General features: G+C 49.5%; 1 protein-coding gene across 1 annotated transcript in view; it reads right to left on the bottom strand.

The window, feature by feature from the left end:
• Nucleotides 1-8,185, bottom strand: part of LOC142290088 (uncharacterized) — a 307,846-nt gene extending 299,661 nt beyond the window's left edge. The window contains 6 exon segments of the mRNA XM_075334024.1: nt 280-337; nt 766-863; nt 982-1,105; nt 1,189-1,356; nt 1,464-1,616; nt 7,886-8,185. Coding sequence (XP_075190139.1) covers nt 280-337; nt 766-863; nt 982-1,105; nt 1,189-1,356; nt 1,464-1,571 — 556 coding nt within the window. The 5' untranslated portion in view covers nt 1,572-1,616; nt 7,886-8,185.
• Between the last annotated feature and the right edge of the window lie 9,120 nt (nt 8,186-17,305).

Below are 17,305 nucleotides of genomic sequence, written 5' to 3'. Positions count from 1 at the left end.
GATTTTTTTTCCTCTTCCCCAGTACAATATGGGGCAGAATGAATGGTTTAATTAAAAAATAAAACTTGTCCTACAAAAAAAACAAACCCTCACGTGGCTATAGTGATGGAAAAATATCTACATTACCGACGCTCCTCTCCTAATCCTGCTGAACCCGCAGCTGATAGTGCCCTATAAACCCCCAATACTGACAGTTACCCCATTAGTGACTGTGATCACATCTAATAGATGTTCCAATTAATATTCACTTGTATTTCATACATTTCTAAAAGTTCTTACCGTTCTCCGTCTCGGATACGGGCTTTTCACGTCCATTTGTGGCGTCCTCATGACCCTCCTGTAGGATCCCACAAAAGACATGAGAAAAAAGAACAGTATTTATATTATAGCAGGTGATGAGGAAAAAACTGTTACCTAAATGAAAGATCCCTTCAGCTGGTCATCAAAAAGGATCAACGTTCAACCAAATATTTATACATCAATGTAAAGGTTTCTCTTATTGTTCTACCTGAAATGATCTCGGACTATAGAGCGCTGTTCATTAAAACCAGGTTTTAGGTTATCCAGTTTTTGCAACAAAAAAGCTTTAAAGAAGCAGCTGATTATTTATATCTACACGGCAGAACTCTACATCTATCCTCAATGCCCGAGTGCATGTCCAAACTGGAGGGAAATAACGTCTCCACTGCTGCTCCAGGAGAAGGTTAGTAAAAAGTCTTACTAGATTAATATATAGAGGATTTCCAGAAATCTCATCCCATCTACCTGATGATCCAGGGGGACATTCGGCTTTTCCTCTGGAGGATCCTGGGAATATAGAGGACTGGGACTTCTCTCTGGTGGATTTCTCGGACTGGACCCATCTATAGGAAATATATACAGTGACTGAATACATCGTCTACATGTGATGATCAGATGATGGGGGGTCCAGGTGACCTCAGACCCGGCCTCTCCTCTATAATCAGGACGGTCTCCTCTTACCCGGGGATGTGAGGGGCTGGAGATTCTCCATCATGACGTCCTTGTACAGATCCTTGTGTCCTTCTAGATACTCCCACTCCTCCATGGAGAAATAGACGGTGACGTCCTGACACCTTATAGGAACCTGACACACACAATGAGCCGTCATTAGCAGACCCCTCCCCCGGTGTTATTATATAATGTCCCAGCATTCCCGGCAGCGCTCACCTCTCCGCTCAGCAGCTCAGTGATCCTGTGGGTCAGCTCCAGGATCTTCTGCTCATGTATCAGTGAATGAGGTGGAGGCTCGGTGATGTCACTCGGGGTCCTGCTCCGTCCTCCTGACACACGAGGGGTCACACACTCCCCAGACGACATCTTCACTACTGTGTGATCCTGTGTATGGGGAGACGCCGATCACTACATCTATTCTGAAGATCCTTCACCTTCCCCTTCATTTCCCTTCCTTATTCCTAGAGATCAGAGTGATGTGAAGCTCTCACCTCTCCAGTGATCCAGTAGATTATCTCCAGGGTGAGGTCTAATATCCGAGCAGCCATGTGGCTCCTGTCCTGCTCCATCTTCAGAGGGTCATCGATGGAAAGGACCATCGTCCTCTCAAGAAAACTTTAGCTTCTCTGTATCCTAAATAGAACCTGAGGAAGAACAAGAAGGATTGAGTGCGAATTCATGGAAGAATATTTTACATGTTCAGTAAAGTACCTGACAAATTGTGACAAAGGCTCTACACCTGTCCTCTCCAACTGACACAATCAACTATTCCCTTATCTTCTTTTCATAGTATCACAGTCCTTTCTTGGATCTCCTCATACATTACCAACTGAACTTTATGTATCCTCAGTTGCCATACGTTTTTTTTCCTTTTTCTGTATTCTGGGAACCCAACACTTTTTTTGGGCAACTAAAATAATAGTTTTATGGTTGAAAGACGTCCATTCAATTCAAAGTTGATGACAGTGCTGTGGAGTTGAACTTGTGGACTCGGAATCAGTGTCCATTTTGGTGGAGTTGGAGTCGGTATAAAATGGACCAACTCAGACTCCTAAAATATATAATAAATTGGGTACAGTAGTTTAATGCAGTATGTGCTGAATAATTTTTCTCATAAGAATTTGGGAAAGTTATGAAATGTCTGTTCTATTCCTGATCTAAGAATCTCGGCTTTTGGATGAGATGAACCTGTGCTGCACTTTATCTAAGTAGTCATTAGTGAAGCTCCTCCTCTACAGAAAAGGCACTTATAAGGAAAAAGATATTTTGTAAGAGGGACAGGCTGGAACTCTGATTTGCATTGTAAGGAAATTGGTTATTGCTGCCACAACCCCTAAAATTGATTCCAAATTGAAGAGCCGTGCTGTGAAAGGGGCAATTATAGATCAAGTCACTCGGTGGGGCAAAACTTATTTAATGATTGAGCAATTGCTTGAGCTGGTAACACAAAATGAAGGTCAATGGACACAGGTGGTTGAATTGAAGGAATTGCTTCATCACTCATTTAGGCCCCTTTCACATGTCAGTGTTTCTGGTACGTTTGTGCTTTTTTTTAAACGTACCAGAATCACTGACATACGCAGACACATTATAATGAATGGGTCTGCTCACACGTCAGTGATTTGTCACTGCACGTGTCTCCGTGCAGCGTACCCGCGTGTGCGTGATTGCTGCACGGAGACATGTCCATTTTTTTCTGGCATCACTGATGTTCCACGGACCACGCAGTGGTGTGGTCCGTGAAACACGTGCCAGAAAAAAACGTACTTTTAAAATAAAAAACATTTTAACTCACCCGGCGTCCAGCGATGTCCTCTGCAGCCCGTTCTCCCTGCTCCTTCTGTGCCGGCTGATTACTGTCGCGCATATTCATTATGCGCGACACAGCCGACCCGGAAGCAGCTCCTGCAGGGGTCACCGCTGGCCGGATGCTGCGTCGCGGGAGGATTCAGCACCATGGACAGCGGGAGCGGGCGCAGGTGAGTGAATCTCTAAGTGCAATCACGGGCCACGGAGAACGGAGCCCGGATTGCACTTAGGCAACCCACGTGTGCCGTGATTTTCGGCACACGCAGGGACATGTGCGTGTTTTACATGCCAGTGAAAAATGTCACTGTTTTTCACTGACGTGTGAAACGGGCCTTACAGAGACTAAAAAACTAAAAAAATACAAGCTGAGGATTTAACTCCCAGCATTTTCATAAAGGAGTGGAAGAACTTGCTGTTTGTTTTTTTTCTGTCCCAAAGATGAAGTTTAATCACAGATGGCATTGCTGCTTCAATGAAACAGAGAGAGACACTGCTATTAGAAAAACCAATTCTTCTGGCAGCTGTGTATGTGGACCCAGGTCATCGTATATTGCTAGATAATCACCAGCTTACTAAAGAATAGAAGCTCTGACAGAGGTAGCGGTTAGGTGTAGTGGGCTACGGGATTGCCAAAAGCAAAAGGATCCTCCTGGGCTACCGCTCCATATCTTCAGCCTCATCGGTTGAGAAGTTGTAGTTGTATCATCCAGTGCTACTGCTGCCATATCTTCATCCTGATCAGATGAGGAGTTAGGTCATTCAGTACTACTGCTCCATATCTTCAGCCTCATCAAATGAGGAGTTTCATTTTGAAAAGTATTTGGACAACATGGAGCAGAGAAAAAGATTCCACTCCTATAGCAGATTGACCATACTTCAGAAAAAATGTTCATTTGTTCTCAAAGAAGTAGAAAAGTTCAACTGTTCATCAAAACTGACTGCATGAGGCAATTCTATTATAGACTGATATTGTTAGAGATGTTGCCCTTGTGATTAACACTTTGCAACCATCAATTTTCCCTTAGCCAGATTTCCTGAGGTCACTTAGACATTTGTATTTGCACAAATGAAGAATCCACCAACCTCAGTACCACTTCTCCTGTCCTGTATACTCGATGTAATCCTCAGTATCTGTATTATTCTGTATATATACACTGCACAGTACCACTTCTCCTGTCCTGTATACTGGGTGTAATCCTCAGTATCTGTATTATTCTGTATATATACACTGCACAGTACCACTTCTCCTGTCCTGTATACTGGGTGTAATCCTCAGTATGTGTATTATTCTGTATATATACACTGCACAGTACTACTTCTCCTGTCCTGTATACTGGGTATAATCCTCAGTAACTGTATTATTCTGTATATATACACTGCACAGTACCACTTCTCCTGTCCTGTATACTCGATGTAATCCTCAGTATCTGTATTATTCTGTATATATACACTGCACAGTACCTCTTCTCCTGTCCTGTATACTGGGTGTAATCCTCAGTATCTGTATTATTCTGTATATACACTGTACAGTGCCACTTCTCCTGTCCTGTATACTCGATGTAATCCTCAGTATCTGTATTATTCTGTATATATACACTGCACAGTACCACTTCTCCTGTCCTGTATACTGGGTATAATCCTCAGTAACTCTATTATTCTGTATATATACACTGCACAGTACCACTTCTCCTGTCCTGTATACTGGGTGTAATCCTCAGTATCTGTATTATTCTGTATATATACACTGCACAGTTCCACTTCTCCTGTCTTGTATACTGGGTGTAATCCTCAGTATCTGTATTATTCTGTATATATACACTGCACAGTACCACTTCTCCTGTCCTGTATATGTAACGCCCTGGACTAGCCAGGTAGTCACAGACATAACACCACACACACCCCCTCCCCTGGATAGTTCACACCAGTCAATAAAAACCCTTGTTGCCTCCCTCCAGGGTCTGATGTCCGTACCAGGTGGGGCGGAGCCAGGCGGTTGGCCCCACCCACTGAGGAGTTCACAGGCCTGGAGGCGGGAAAAAGCAGTCAGTCTAGTTCAAGTGGAGTCTTCGAGTTCAGTGTAAGTGGAGTGAGGAGTTCAGTTTGGAGTGGAGAAACTGCTAGTGTCTGGGTAGGAGCCCAGGCACTGTCAGCAAGGTCGGCAGACGGTGGTGGCCGTCTGCAGGAGTTAGTAAACCTCTGCGGAACCGTAGGACCGGGGTCGGGCGGTGGCCCGCCAGTACCGAACTGGGGAGCGGAGTGAAGCTAAGCACAAAGGCAGGGCCATCGGACCCCGACTAGGCTTGGAGCCGCCGACAACGGTCAAATCCGAAAGTGACCGGAACCCCAAGGGTTTCCTAACAACCAAGACCCGACAGAAGGCAACAGTCCACACCGTGAGGATACACAGCCACCGCCATATGCTAGAGATCCAAGGGCCAGTGCCTGCGGGCAAAACGGGCTCCTCCGGTACCTATACGCTGGGGAGCGGACTACCGGTGGGCAACCACAGGAGTCAGAACATTCTAACAAGGTGCAGGGAAAGACAGCCACCATCACCCTGTCCGGGGAGAGCACAAACACTGCAGCCGGCTGCGGGACCCGTCCATCCAGCCGTTTGGTTTACCAGAGACTCTGTGCATCTGTGACTGAATGAGTACCACAGTGCCATCCGGCACAGCGCCGCACTGCCCCTGCAACCCTGCACCCCAGCCATCCTGCCTCCCCGTTACACCACCGGGCCCCGGGATCACCAACCCCTACCCACGGAGGGGACAACATCCTAGCTGCTCCCTACCATCGCTCCCGGGATCCCCGTCACCAGCAGCGGTGGTGCCCATTATCACCACGACCCGTGAGTGGTGTCACGAACTATCTCCCAAAACAAACCACCCCCTTTTCACTCGTGGGCGAGGAGCGCTGCTCGAGTCCCCGGGTCCAGCCCACCGCTTGAGCCACCGAGCAGCAGCAGCGCCGGACCCGAGCGTAGCGAGCGCGGCCCCTCCGCCCGCAACATATACTGGGTGTAATCCTCAGTATCTGTATTATTCTGTATATATACATATATACTGCACAGTACCACATCTCCTGTCCTGTATACTGGGTGTAATCCTCAGTATCTGTATTATTCTCCCCTACTCCGCCCGTGACATATACACTGCACAGTACCACTTCTCCTGTCCTGTATACTGGGTGTAATCCTCAGTATCTGTATTATTCTGTATATATACACACACTGTACAGTACCACTTCCCCTGTCCTGTATACTGGGTATAATCCTCAGTATCTGTATTATTCTGTATATATACACTGCACAGTACCACTTCTCCTGTCCTGTATACTGGGTGTAATCCTCAGTATCTGTATTATTCCGTATATATACATATACACTGCACAGTACCACTTCTCCTGTCCTGTATACTGGGTGTAATTCTCAGTATCTGTATTATTTTGTATATATACACTGCACAGTACCACTTCTCCTGTCCTGTATATTGGGTATAATCCTCAGTATCTGTATTATTCTGTATATATACACTGCACAGTACCACTTCTCCTGTCCTGTATACTGGGTGTAATCCTCAGTATCTGTATTATTCTGTATATATACACTGTACAGTACCACTTACCCTGTCCTGTATACTGACTGGGTATAATCCTCAGTATCTGTATTATTCTGTATATATACACTGCACAGTACCACTTCTCCTGTCCTGTATACTGGGTATAATCCTCAGTATCTGTATTATTCTGTATATATACACTGCACAGTACCACTTCTCCTGTCCTGTATACTGGGTGTAATCCTCAGTATCTGTATTATTCCATATATATACATATACACTGCACAGTACCACTTCTCCTGTCCTGTATACTGGGTGTAATCCTCAGTATCTGTATTATTCTGTATATATACACTGCACAGTACCACTTCTCCTGTCCTGTATACTGGGTGTAATCCTCAGTACCTGTATTATTCTGTATATATACACTGCACAGTACCACTTCTCCTGTCCTGTATACTGACTGGGTATAATCCTCAGTATCTGTATTGTTCTGTATATATACACTGCACAGTACCACTTCTCCTGTCCTGTATACTGGGTATAATCCTCAGTATCTGTATTATTCTGTATATATACACACTGCACAGTACCACTTATCCTGTCCTGTATACTGGGTGTAATCCTCAGTATCTGTATTATTCTGTATATATACACTGCACAGTACCACTTCTCCTGTCCTGTATACTGGGTGTAATCCTCAGTACCTGTATTATTCTGTATATATACACTGCACAGTACCACTTCTCCTGTCCTGTATACTGGGTGTAATCCTCAGTACCTGTATTATTCTGTATATATACACTGCACAGTACCACTCCTCCTGTCCTGTATACTGGGTGTAATCCTCAGTATCTGTATTATTCTGTATATATACTGCACAGTATCACTTCTCCTGTCCTGTATACTGGGTATAATCCTCAGTATCTGTATTATTCTGTATATATACACTGCACAGTACCACTTCTCCTGTCCTGTATACTGGGTGTAATCCTCAGTACCTGTATTATTCTGTATATATACACTGCACAGTACCACTCCTCCTGTCCTGTATACTGGGTGTAATCCTCAGTGTCTGTATTATTCTGTATATATACACTGCACAGTACCACTTCTCCTGTCCTGTATACTGGGTGTAATCCTCAGTATCTGTATTATTCTGTATATATACACTGCACAGTACCACTTCTCCTGTCCTGTATACTGGGTATAATCCTCAGTATCTGTATTATTCTGTATATATACACTGCACAGTACCACTTCTCCTGTCCTGTATACTCAAAATTAACTGATCGGGGATGGAGGGTATCATAGTGTGTGGGCTGATGGGCTTTGTGTTCCAGGGTTGTTTTTTGGTCCCGGTCCGACTCGGACACCAACCAAAAACATTAAAGAACTGCTGGTGTGGTTGGTGCACAGCTGATCGCCGGCTCCTTCGGAATTCCAGGAGATCTTCTGTTTCGGGCTCCTTCGGGATTCCGGGAGATCTTCCAGGTTTCCCGGCTCCTCCCGGATGTACTGGGACTTGGACATTACACAATTACCTTTAGTGATGGATCTTTTCACTCTGAGCAGAGTCTCCAGAGGAGCAGTAGAGGGGCCGAGCACATGGCCAGACAGGTCCTCCTCAGTCCCAGTGACTGCAGCCACCATTCCCCAGTCCTGTCCTCTACTGAGAGATGAGAGAATAGCGAAGAAGAGAGAAAAACAAAATATACCGGAGAGGCGTCACTGCGTCTTCTCCGGGCTCCGGGGGAGGTTTTCTGGGAGGTTTCCTGGTTTTGTGATGAGATTTGTCTCCTCCATTCCCCTCAGTTCTGCAGCAGCATTTCCTGTAAACTACATCTCCCGGCATCCTTGGCTGTTCTTCTCCGCCCAGTGTATGACATGTAGAGTGTGAATCCCCCGTAGTCAGCTCCCCCCAGCTCCATTGTTGTGTCTCGCCCACCACACGCAGAATATATGCGCGGAATAGTCAGCGGGGAATTGAGCTGCCAGTCCTCCGAAACGCAGGGACAAAACACAAAAATATTGACATGTTGCAGCTTGGCTGCGTCTTCAAAAATGCAGCCAAAAAACGATGCACCGTGCGGACAGCAACATAGAAATCTCATAGACTTTGCAGGGAGAAGGAAACGCATGCAAAAAACGCAGTAGAAGATGCAGCGTGTGGATGAAGTGTGTTTGTGCATCTGCTTTTATCATTAGTATTAATATTGAATCACTTCTGTTCGATCTCCAGCCGTCCTTCGTTGTATCCTATTGTATTTTGGATGTCATGCAGTTTATGTATAAGGGTAAGTTCACACACTGCGTTTTTTTGACGCTGCGTTTTTGTGCGTTTTTACCGCATTTTGGTTCCTTTTTTTGCTGCGTTTTTGCTCACTGCGTTTTTATGCGGTTTTTATCAGTGAACAATGTCATTAAAGATTGTTGAAAAAAAAAAGGTCTGATGTCATTTCCTTCTTCAATATGTTCTTCATTCTGCACAAGTGTATGCAGGAGAGCAGACAGCTGCAGAACTACAAGGCTCAGCATGCTCCATCCAGGACTGTATGCTGGAGGGAGAGGCAGGGGGAGTAGAACTGCAAGTCTCAGCATACTTCATCCACTAGTGTATGCAGGATAGCAGACAGCAGCTGCAGAACTACAAGGCTCAGCATGCTGCATCCAGGACTGTATGCTGGAGGGAGAGGCACTGGGAGCAGAACTGCAAGGCTCAGCATCCTCCATCCAGGACTGTATGCAGGAGTTTTTTGTCCCCCAAAAAAATGACGTGGGCTTCGCCATATTTTTGTATGCTAGCCAGGTACAGCAGGCACCTATGGGCTGCCCCCAACCCCCAGCTGCCTATTTGTACCTGGCTGGGAACCAAAAATATAGGGAAGCCCTTTTTATTTTTTTTAATTATTCCATGAATTTAATGAAATAATTTTAAAAAGAAGGGAATTTTGTTTACTTACCGTAAATTCCTTTTCTTCTAGCTCCTATTGGGAGACCCAGACAATTGGGTGTATAGCTTCTGCCTCCGGAGGCCACACAAAGTATTACACTTTAAAAAGTGTAACCCCTCCCCTCTGCCTATACACCCTCCCGTGGACCACGGGCTCCTCAGTTTTGGTGCAAAAGCAGGAAGGAGGAAACTTATAAATTGGTCTAGGGTAAATTCAATCCGAAGGATGTTCGGAGAACTGAAGACCATAACCCAAAAGAACAACCAGCCCAAAGGGCACAGGGGTGGGTGCTGGGTCTCTCAATAGGAGCTAGAAGAAAAGGAATTTACGGTAAGTAAACAAAATTCCCTTCTTCTTTGTCGCTCCATTGGGAGACCCAGACAATTGGGACGTCCAAGAGCAGTCCCTGGGTGGGTAAAAGAATACCTCAATAAGAAGAGCCGAAAACGGCCCCCTCTTACAGGTGGACAACCGCCGCCTGAAGGACTCGCCTACCTAGACTGGCGTCTGCCGAAGCATAGGTATGCACTTGATAGTGCTTCGTGAAAGTGTGCAGACTAGACCACGTAGCTGCCTGACACACCTGCTGAGCCGTAGCCTGGTGCTGCAATGCCCAGGACGCACCCACGGCTCTAGTAGAATGGGCTTTCAGCCCTGAAGGGAGCGGAAGGCCCGAAGAACGGTAGGCCCCGAGAACCGGTTCCTTGATCCATCGAGCCAAGGTCGACTTGGAGGCCTGAGAGTCCATACGCTGGCCAGCGACAAGGACAAAAAGCGCTTCTGAACGGCGCAGGGGCGCCGTGCGAGACACGTAGAACCGGAGTGCTCTCACTAGATCCAAAGAGTGCAAAACCTTTTCACACTGGTGAATTGGATTAGGGCAACAGGAAGGTAAGGAGATATCCTGATTTAGATGAAAAGGAGATACCACCTTAGAGAGAAATTCCGGGACAGGACGAAGAACCACCTTATCCTGGTGGAAAACCAGGAATGGAGCCTTGCATGACAGCGCTGCAAGCTCAGACACTCTCTGAAGAGATGTGACTGTCACTAGGAAGGCCACCTTCTGCGAAAGACGGGAGAGAGAGACATCCCGCAGCAGCTCAAAAGGCGGCTTTTGAAGAGCCGTCCGGACTCTGCTAAGATCCCAGGGTTCCAACGGACGTTTGTAAGGTGGGACCATGTGGCAGACCCCCTGCAGGAACGTGCGGACCTGCGGAAGCCTGGCTAGACGCTTTTGAAAGAAAAACACAGAGAGCGTGGATACTTGGCCCTAGAGAGATAGCCGAGGGACAAACCCTTGTCCATTCCAAATTGTAGGAATGAAAGGAATGTGGGTAAGGCAAACGGCCATGGAGGAAAGCCGTTATCAGCGTACCAGGATAGAAAGACTTGCCAAGACCTGTAATAGATCTTGGCGGACGTTGGCTTCCTGGCTTGCCTCGTGGTGGCAATGACATCCTGAGATAACCCTGAAGACTCTAGGAGTCAGGGACCAATGGCCACCTAGTCAAGTTGAGGGCCACAGAATTCAGAAGGAAAAAACGGGCCTTGTGACAGCAAGTCTGGGTGGTCTGGAAGTGCCCACGGTTGACCCACCGTGAGATGCCACAGATCCGGATACCACGACCGTCTCGGCCAGTCTGGAGCGACGAGAATGGCGCGACGCAGTCGGACCTGATCCTGCGTAGTACCCTGGGCAGCATCGCCAGAGGGGGAAACACATAAGGCAGTCGAAACTGCGACCAATCCTGGACTAAAGCGTCCACTGCCAGAGGTCTGTGATCCTGAAACCGTGCCATGAAGGCCGGGACCTTGAGAGATCGACGTCCTGCGTTCCTCAGGGGCGATGGATCTCTCGAAGCACTTTTGGGTGCAGAGACCATTCCCCCGCGTCCATGCCCTGATGACTGAAAAAAATCTGCTTCCCAGTTTTCTACGCCCGGGATGTGAACTGCGGAGATGGTGGAGCCTGTGGTTTCCACCCACTGCAGAATCCGCCGGACTTCCTGGAAGGCTTGACGACTGCGAGTGCCGCCTCGGTTCGCGAACGGCACTGCCTCCATAGCTGCAACCATCTTCCCCAGGAAGTGCATGAGGCGCCTTAAGGGGTGTGACTGACTCCGAAGAAGTGATTGCACCCCCGCCTGCAGAGAAAGCTGTTTGTCCCTGGAGAGTCGCCAGAGCGACGTGTTGACACGCTACCTGAGAAGGGGCCCAGAGGTTCTGAAGAAACGAGCCGCAGGACGAGAACTGAACTCTATCCTGCAACCATGAGACAGAATGTCTCTCACCCATCGGTCTTGAACTTGTGGCCACCAGGCGCCGCCGAAGCGGGAGAGCCTGCCACCGACCGGGGATGCGGCTAGGGTAGGCCGAGAGCCATGAGGAGGCCGTTTTGGAGGCAGTGCCCCCTGCGGCCTATTGGGGTCGTGACGTGGGCCGCCACGCATATGAGTTCCTCTGGCCTTTCTCCGGCCTGTTGGACAAAGAAGAATGTGGCTTGGCGGAGGGACGAAAGGACCGAAACCTCGATTGGATCTTTCTTTGCTGAGGTCTCTTAGGTTTGGACTGGGGTAAGGAGGAGACCTTTTTTTTTTTTGGATTCCTTAATAATATCATCCAATCGTGCGCCAAATAAATGGTCGCCAGAAAAAGGCAAACCAGTTAAGTCAAGTCTGGTTCCCTTTCGCGCAGCCACATGGCCCTGCGAACTGCCACGGAGTTAGCATATGCTACAGCCGTGCGGCTAGTGGAGTCCAGGACGGCGTTCATGGCGCAGGACGAAAAAGCTGATGCCCGAGAGTCCAAGACGGAACATGCGGAGCAAAATTCCATGTGACAGCATTAAACTCCTTCAGACAAGCCTAGATTGCTTGGAGAGCCCACACGGCTGCAAAGGCCGGGGCGAAAGACGTGCCCGTGGCCTCATAGATGGACTTCACCAAGAGCTCTATCTGTCTGTCAGTGGCATCCTTCAGGGATGAGCCATTTGCAACAGACAACGGACCTAGCAGCCAATTTGGAGACTGGAGGATCCATCTTGGGAGAATGAGCCCAACTCTTAACGACTTCAGATGGAAAGGGGTAACACGTGTCAGTGTGACGTTTAACCCAACGCTTGTCCGGGACCGCTCCGGGTTTCTGGACAGCATCCCTGAAGTTAGAGTGAACAAAAAACGTATTGCGTGTACGTTTGGGGAACGGAAACTGGAGTTTCTCCTGCTGAGAAGCAGACTCCTCTACAGGAGGAGGCGGAGGAGAGCGAACCAGCACCTGGATGATGAACGAGATAAGATCATTTACTAAGGCATCCCCCTCAGGAGTATCAAGGTTAAGGTTGAAGTCAGGGCCAGAGCCCTGAGCTCCCCCGTCCGCCTCGTCTTCCTGAGAGTCCTCAAGCTGGGATCCCTAGCAGCGTGAGGAAGTCGGGGAAGAGTCCCAGCGAGACCGCGTAGCCGGTCTTGGACTGTGGTCCGGGCAGGAGTCCTCCGCCTGAGACCTAGGGCTCAACCTGGGAACGCGCTGCGGCGCTAACCAAGCGGGGCCTGGATGAGACAAGCTAACAGGGCCAGGGCCTGTGAAAGGTCCAGTCTGGACTGCAATGCCTCAAGGAGCTTAGAAGACCATTTGATCATATGAAAATGACTGAGGGCCAACACCGGTGACTCTGTCCCTGCAGCCTGCTCAGGGGGAGCAGGGGGGTCTACATGAGCCGAGGGGCCCACCAGTGCCCGAGGCTCCGGCTGAGCAAGCTAGGCAGGAGTCGAGCATTGCTCACAGTGAGGGTAGGTGGATCCCGCGGGTAACATAACCCCACAAGAGGTACAGACCGCTAGAAAAACCTGTGCCTGTTGTCTCCTAGGAGAGTGACCACTGAAGGTAAATGTGAACAAAGGGTATACAGTCTGTCCGAACAGAAATATATATAATATATACATATGTATCCGGCACCCTAGGGGGACCAGCAGCGGGTGCTGTGTTTACCCTGAGCTCCCCTGAGAAGCACCCACCGGCAAAATGCCAGAAAATGGCCGCCGGAGCTCTCAGGGGAGGAGTGGGGCCGAGGGCGGCGCCAGCAAAGAGCGGGAGTCTGGGTTCCCCACAGTGGTCAGTGAGGGGGGAGGAAGACATGCAGGATGTTCCAGCCCTCACATCCGACGTCATGTCGGTAATCCCGCCCTTACCCCTGACAGGCAGGCCCGGGGGCGGGATTTTCGCGACTAGGCCGCGGTGAAGCCGGGGACTAAATTTGAGGCCGCGCCCGACCAGCAGGCCCGGTCGGTGCGGAAGTCCACCTGCCTCCTCAGTTTTACAACTACCGCGGCTTCCGGGAAGAAGGTGCGCTCCCTGTACAGTCCCCAATGGGGACACAGAGTACCTTTAAGTAGCAGGGCCCGGTCCCTGAGGTTGAAGAGGCTCCGGTCCGGCAGGTTCCACCAGGGGCTGCGGATGGAGCACGGTCCCAGCAAATGGATGACCGCTCAGGTCCCACTTCTCCCAGCCGCATAAGGGATGGTGAAGGAGACGGCCTGTGGCTCCAGCCTCCGTACCCTCAATGGGTACCATCTGGGGTCCCCACAGTGGCCAGTGAGGGGGGAGGAAGACATGCAGGATGCTCCAGCCGTCACATTCGACATCATGTCGGTAATCCCGCCCTTACCCCTGACAGGCAGGCTCAGGGGCGGGAGTTTCGCGACTAGGCCGCGGTGAAGCCGGGGACTAAATTTGAGGCCGTGTCCGACAAGCAGGCCCGGTCGGCGCGGAAGTCCACCTGCCTCCTCAGTCTTACGACTACCGCGGCTTCTGGGAAGAAGGTGCGCTCCCTGTACAGTCCCCAATGGGGACACAGAGTACCTTTAAGTAGCAGGGCCCGGTCCCTGGGGTTGAAAAGGCTCCTGTCCGGCAGGTTCCACCAGGGGCTGCGGATGGAGCACGGTCCCAGTAAATGGATGACCGCTCAGGATCCCACTTCTCCCAGAGCCGCATAAGGGATGGTGAAGGAAAACGGCATGTGGCTCCAGCCTTTGTACCCGCAATGGGTACCTCAACCTTAACAACACCGCCGACATAGTGGGGTGAGAAGGGAGCATGCCGGGGACCCCGTGGGGGTCCTCTTTTCTTCCAACCAACAACTAAGTTATGAGAATGCATGAGTGGATGTGTGCCTCCTTCCACACAAAGCATAAAACTGAGGAGCCCGTGGTCCACGGGAGGGTGTATAGGCAGAGGGGAGGGGTTACACTTCTTAAAGTGTAATACTTTGTGTGGCCTCCGGAGGCAGAAGCTATACACCCAATTGTCTGGGTCTCCCAATGGAGCGACAAAGAAAAATGACGTGGGCTTCGCCCAATTTTTGAGTCCAGCCAAGTACAAGCTTTCTGGGCACCCCCGCTGCGAATTGCAGTCCACAGCCACCCCAGAAAATGGCGCTTTCATAGAAGCGCCATCTTCTGGCGCTGTATTCAACTCTTTCAGCTGCCCTGATGCCGGGTGCCTCGCTGGGTAATGATGGGGTTAGGGATAGCTGTGTATTATCAGCTAGTCCTAAGCCCGAAATTCATGGTGTCACGCCAATATTAGACATGGCCACCAAGAATATCTAGTAAAGATAAAAAAAAACACAACACACAGAAAAATATTTTTATTAGAAATAAAACACAACACAATTAGTGACTCCATCTTTATTGAAATAAAGAACCCCAGTCCGCAGTAATCCTGGGTCAAGAGTCCCGCGCCGTCCAATCCGGATCCAATATCATCTGATCGGTTTGCTGGCAGGCAAAGCTATCAGATGATGTGTCAGGTTCAAGGACGTGAATCACATGACACATTAGCTGATTGTATGAAAGCATTTATACAATCAGCTGAAGCATCAGTGCAAAAAAAAAAAAAATACACACGTCTGTGCGGACTCCTGTCCGATCGCTGCAGGTGTGTCGCCCAGGGATAGGGGGTACTCAGATCCGGGCCAAGGGGTCGCTTCAGAAGGTATCATGGTGGCGTGACCCGGTCTGTGATCCCAGGCACCACAACAAAAGGGGCATTATATACAGAGGAGATTTGATAGTCTATGTTACGTGACGCCACCCGTGGTGTGCGGTGAGGTAATGGAGCACCGCCGCTGCCGGTCACCGGATCCCAGGGATTGTAATGGGCAGCAAGGTGGTGATTTTCCCTCCACGGGTAGGGTGTTGATGTCCCGGGAACTCGGTGTGATGGATTGGGGTATAACGGATGCAGTCCACGGCTTGGACCGGGTGGTGCAGGAGTACTCACAGTATAAGGCAATAACTGACACGAATCCAAGAATTAACCAAGTTGCTGGTAACTGGTGCCCACGGCTGCTGTTAGGACGGGTCCCACACCAGTGTGTGTAATTCGGGTGTTTTTCTCCTGCCTGGTGTCTGTGTCTGCTCCGTACGCAGGAAGCGGCTGGCCTATTCCTGAGGCCCTCACTGCCACTTCTCCTAGCCAAACACAGGGGCTCCTTCAAGACCTCTCTCCTCCTGCAGACTGGCTGAAACTCAAACTCTGCTCGCTCCAAGCTCCTCTCTCCCCCTCCCGTTTTCCTGAGGAGGGGGCGAGTGGGGCCTGATTGGCTGGTGTGTATTGGTGTGGGTAATTCCCCAAGGGAGAGTGAGCTCTGCACCATAAAGATGTATGCAGACCTCTGTGACACCCTGGTTTTGCCAGGGCGGCACACAGGACCCGGCGGTAATCAGTGAAGCGGTCTCCTGACGGCATCAGCTGATAGTTTAAGCCGGCCGGGCGGTAAAAAGCCGGCGTCACCGCGAGACTTACGATCAGCTGATGCGTCAGGTGCTGCATCAGGTGACCACATCAGCTGATCACCGCCAGGTCCTGCAGCTATCGGAAGTCTGCACACAGCCGGAGCGGCGGTACCGGGAAGAGGAGCTGGGAGTGGACATGGCACCGGGAGTCTGCAGACAGGTATGACATTTTTTATTTCTACTATTCACGTTTGATTTCGCAGCTGCTTCTATCTCCCGTCCAGACACGGTGCCGCATAGGAGCGGACATGGCGCCGGCCGGAATGTGGAAGCAGCGGTGGAGGTCCCGGGAGGATTCACGCTTCTGTGTTTACCAACAGAAGGAATCCTCTTCCTGTACATGTCACTATAGCACCCACCCCCTTGCGTTTATAGCTGTGTTTTTAGTCATAGAAACGCACTAAAATGCAGCTATTTTTGCAATTTGCGGTTTTCATTGCGTTTTTGAACATCTCATTGAACTCAATGGGTGGAAAACGCAAAAATAATTGACATGCTGCGTTTGTGGACACCACAAAAACGCAGCTAAAAAAAACGCTGTGTGCAGACAGCAATAATGAAAACTCATAAATAAAGGATTTTTTCGGGTGTGTGTGTGTTTATTTACTGTCACTTACAGATTAATCATGGAAGGTATCTCGGGGAGACGCCTGACATGATTAATCTAGGACTTATTGGCAGCTATTGGCTGCCAATAACTCCTTATTACCCCGATTTGCCAACGCACCAGGGCAAATCGGGAAGAGCCGGGTACAGTCCCAGAACTGTCGCATCTAATGTATGCGGCAATTCTGGGCGGCTGCTGACTGATATTGTTAGGCTGGGGGGCTCCCCATAACGTGGAGCTCCCCATCCTGAGAATACCAGCCTTCAGCCGTATGGCTTTATCTGGCTGGTTTTAAAATTGGGGGGGACCGCACGCCGTTTTTTTTAATTATTTAATTATTTATTTCACTGCACAGTATAGACCCGCCCACCGGCTGCTGTGATTGGGTGCAGTGAGACACCTGTCACTCAGCGTGGGGGTGTGTCTCACTGCAACCAATCATAGGCGCCGGTGGGCGAGGAAAGCAGGGAATACGAGATTGTTTAATGAGCGGCCAGCTTTTTCAAAATAGTAAAAGCCGCCGGAGCAGTGAGAAAGCCGTGCAGCGCCGCGCCGGGGATCGGTGAGTATATGAGAGAGGGCTGCTCAATTCAGTTACTCAGGAGTTTA

Source organism: Anomaloglossus baeobatrachus, chromosome 2 (assembly GCF_048569485.1).
Source record: "Anomaloglossus baeobatrachus isolate aAnoBae1 chromosome 2, aAnoBae1.hap1, whole genome shotgun sequence".
NCBI classification, from domain to species: Eukaryota; Metazoa; Chordata; class Amphibia; order Anura; family Aromobatidae; genus Anomaloglossus; species Anomaloglossus baeobatrachus.
Note: the sequence above shows the minus strand (reverse complement) of the source record. Positions and strands in the feature narration are given on the sequence as shown.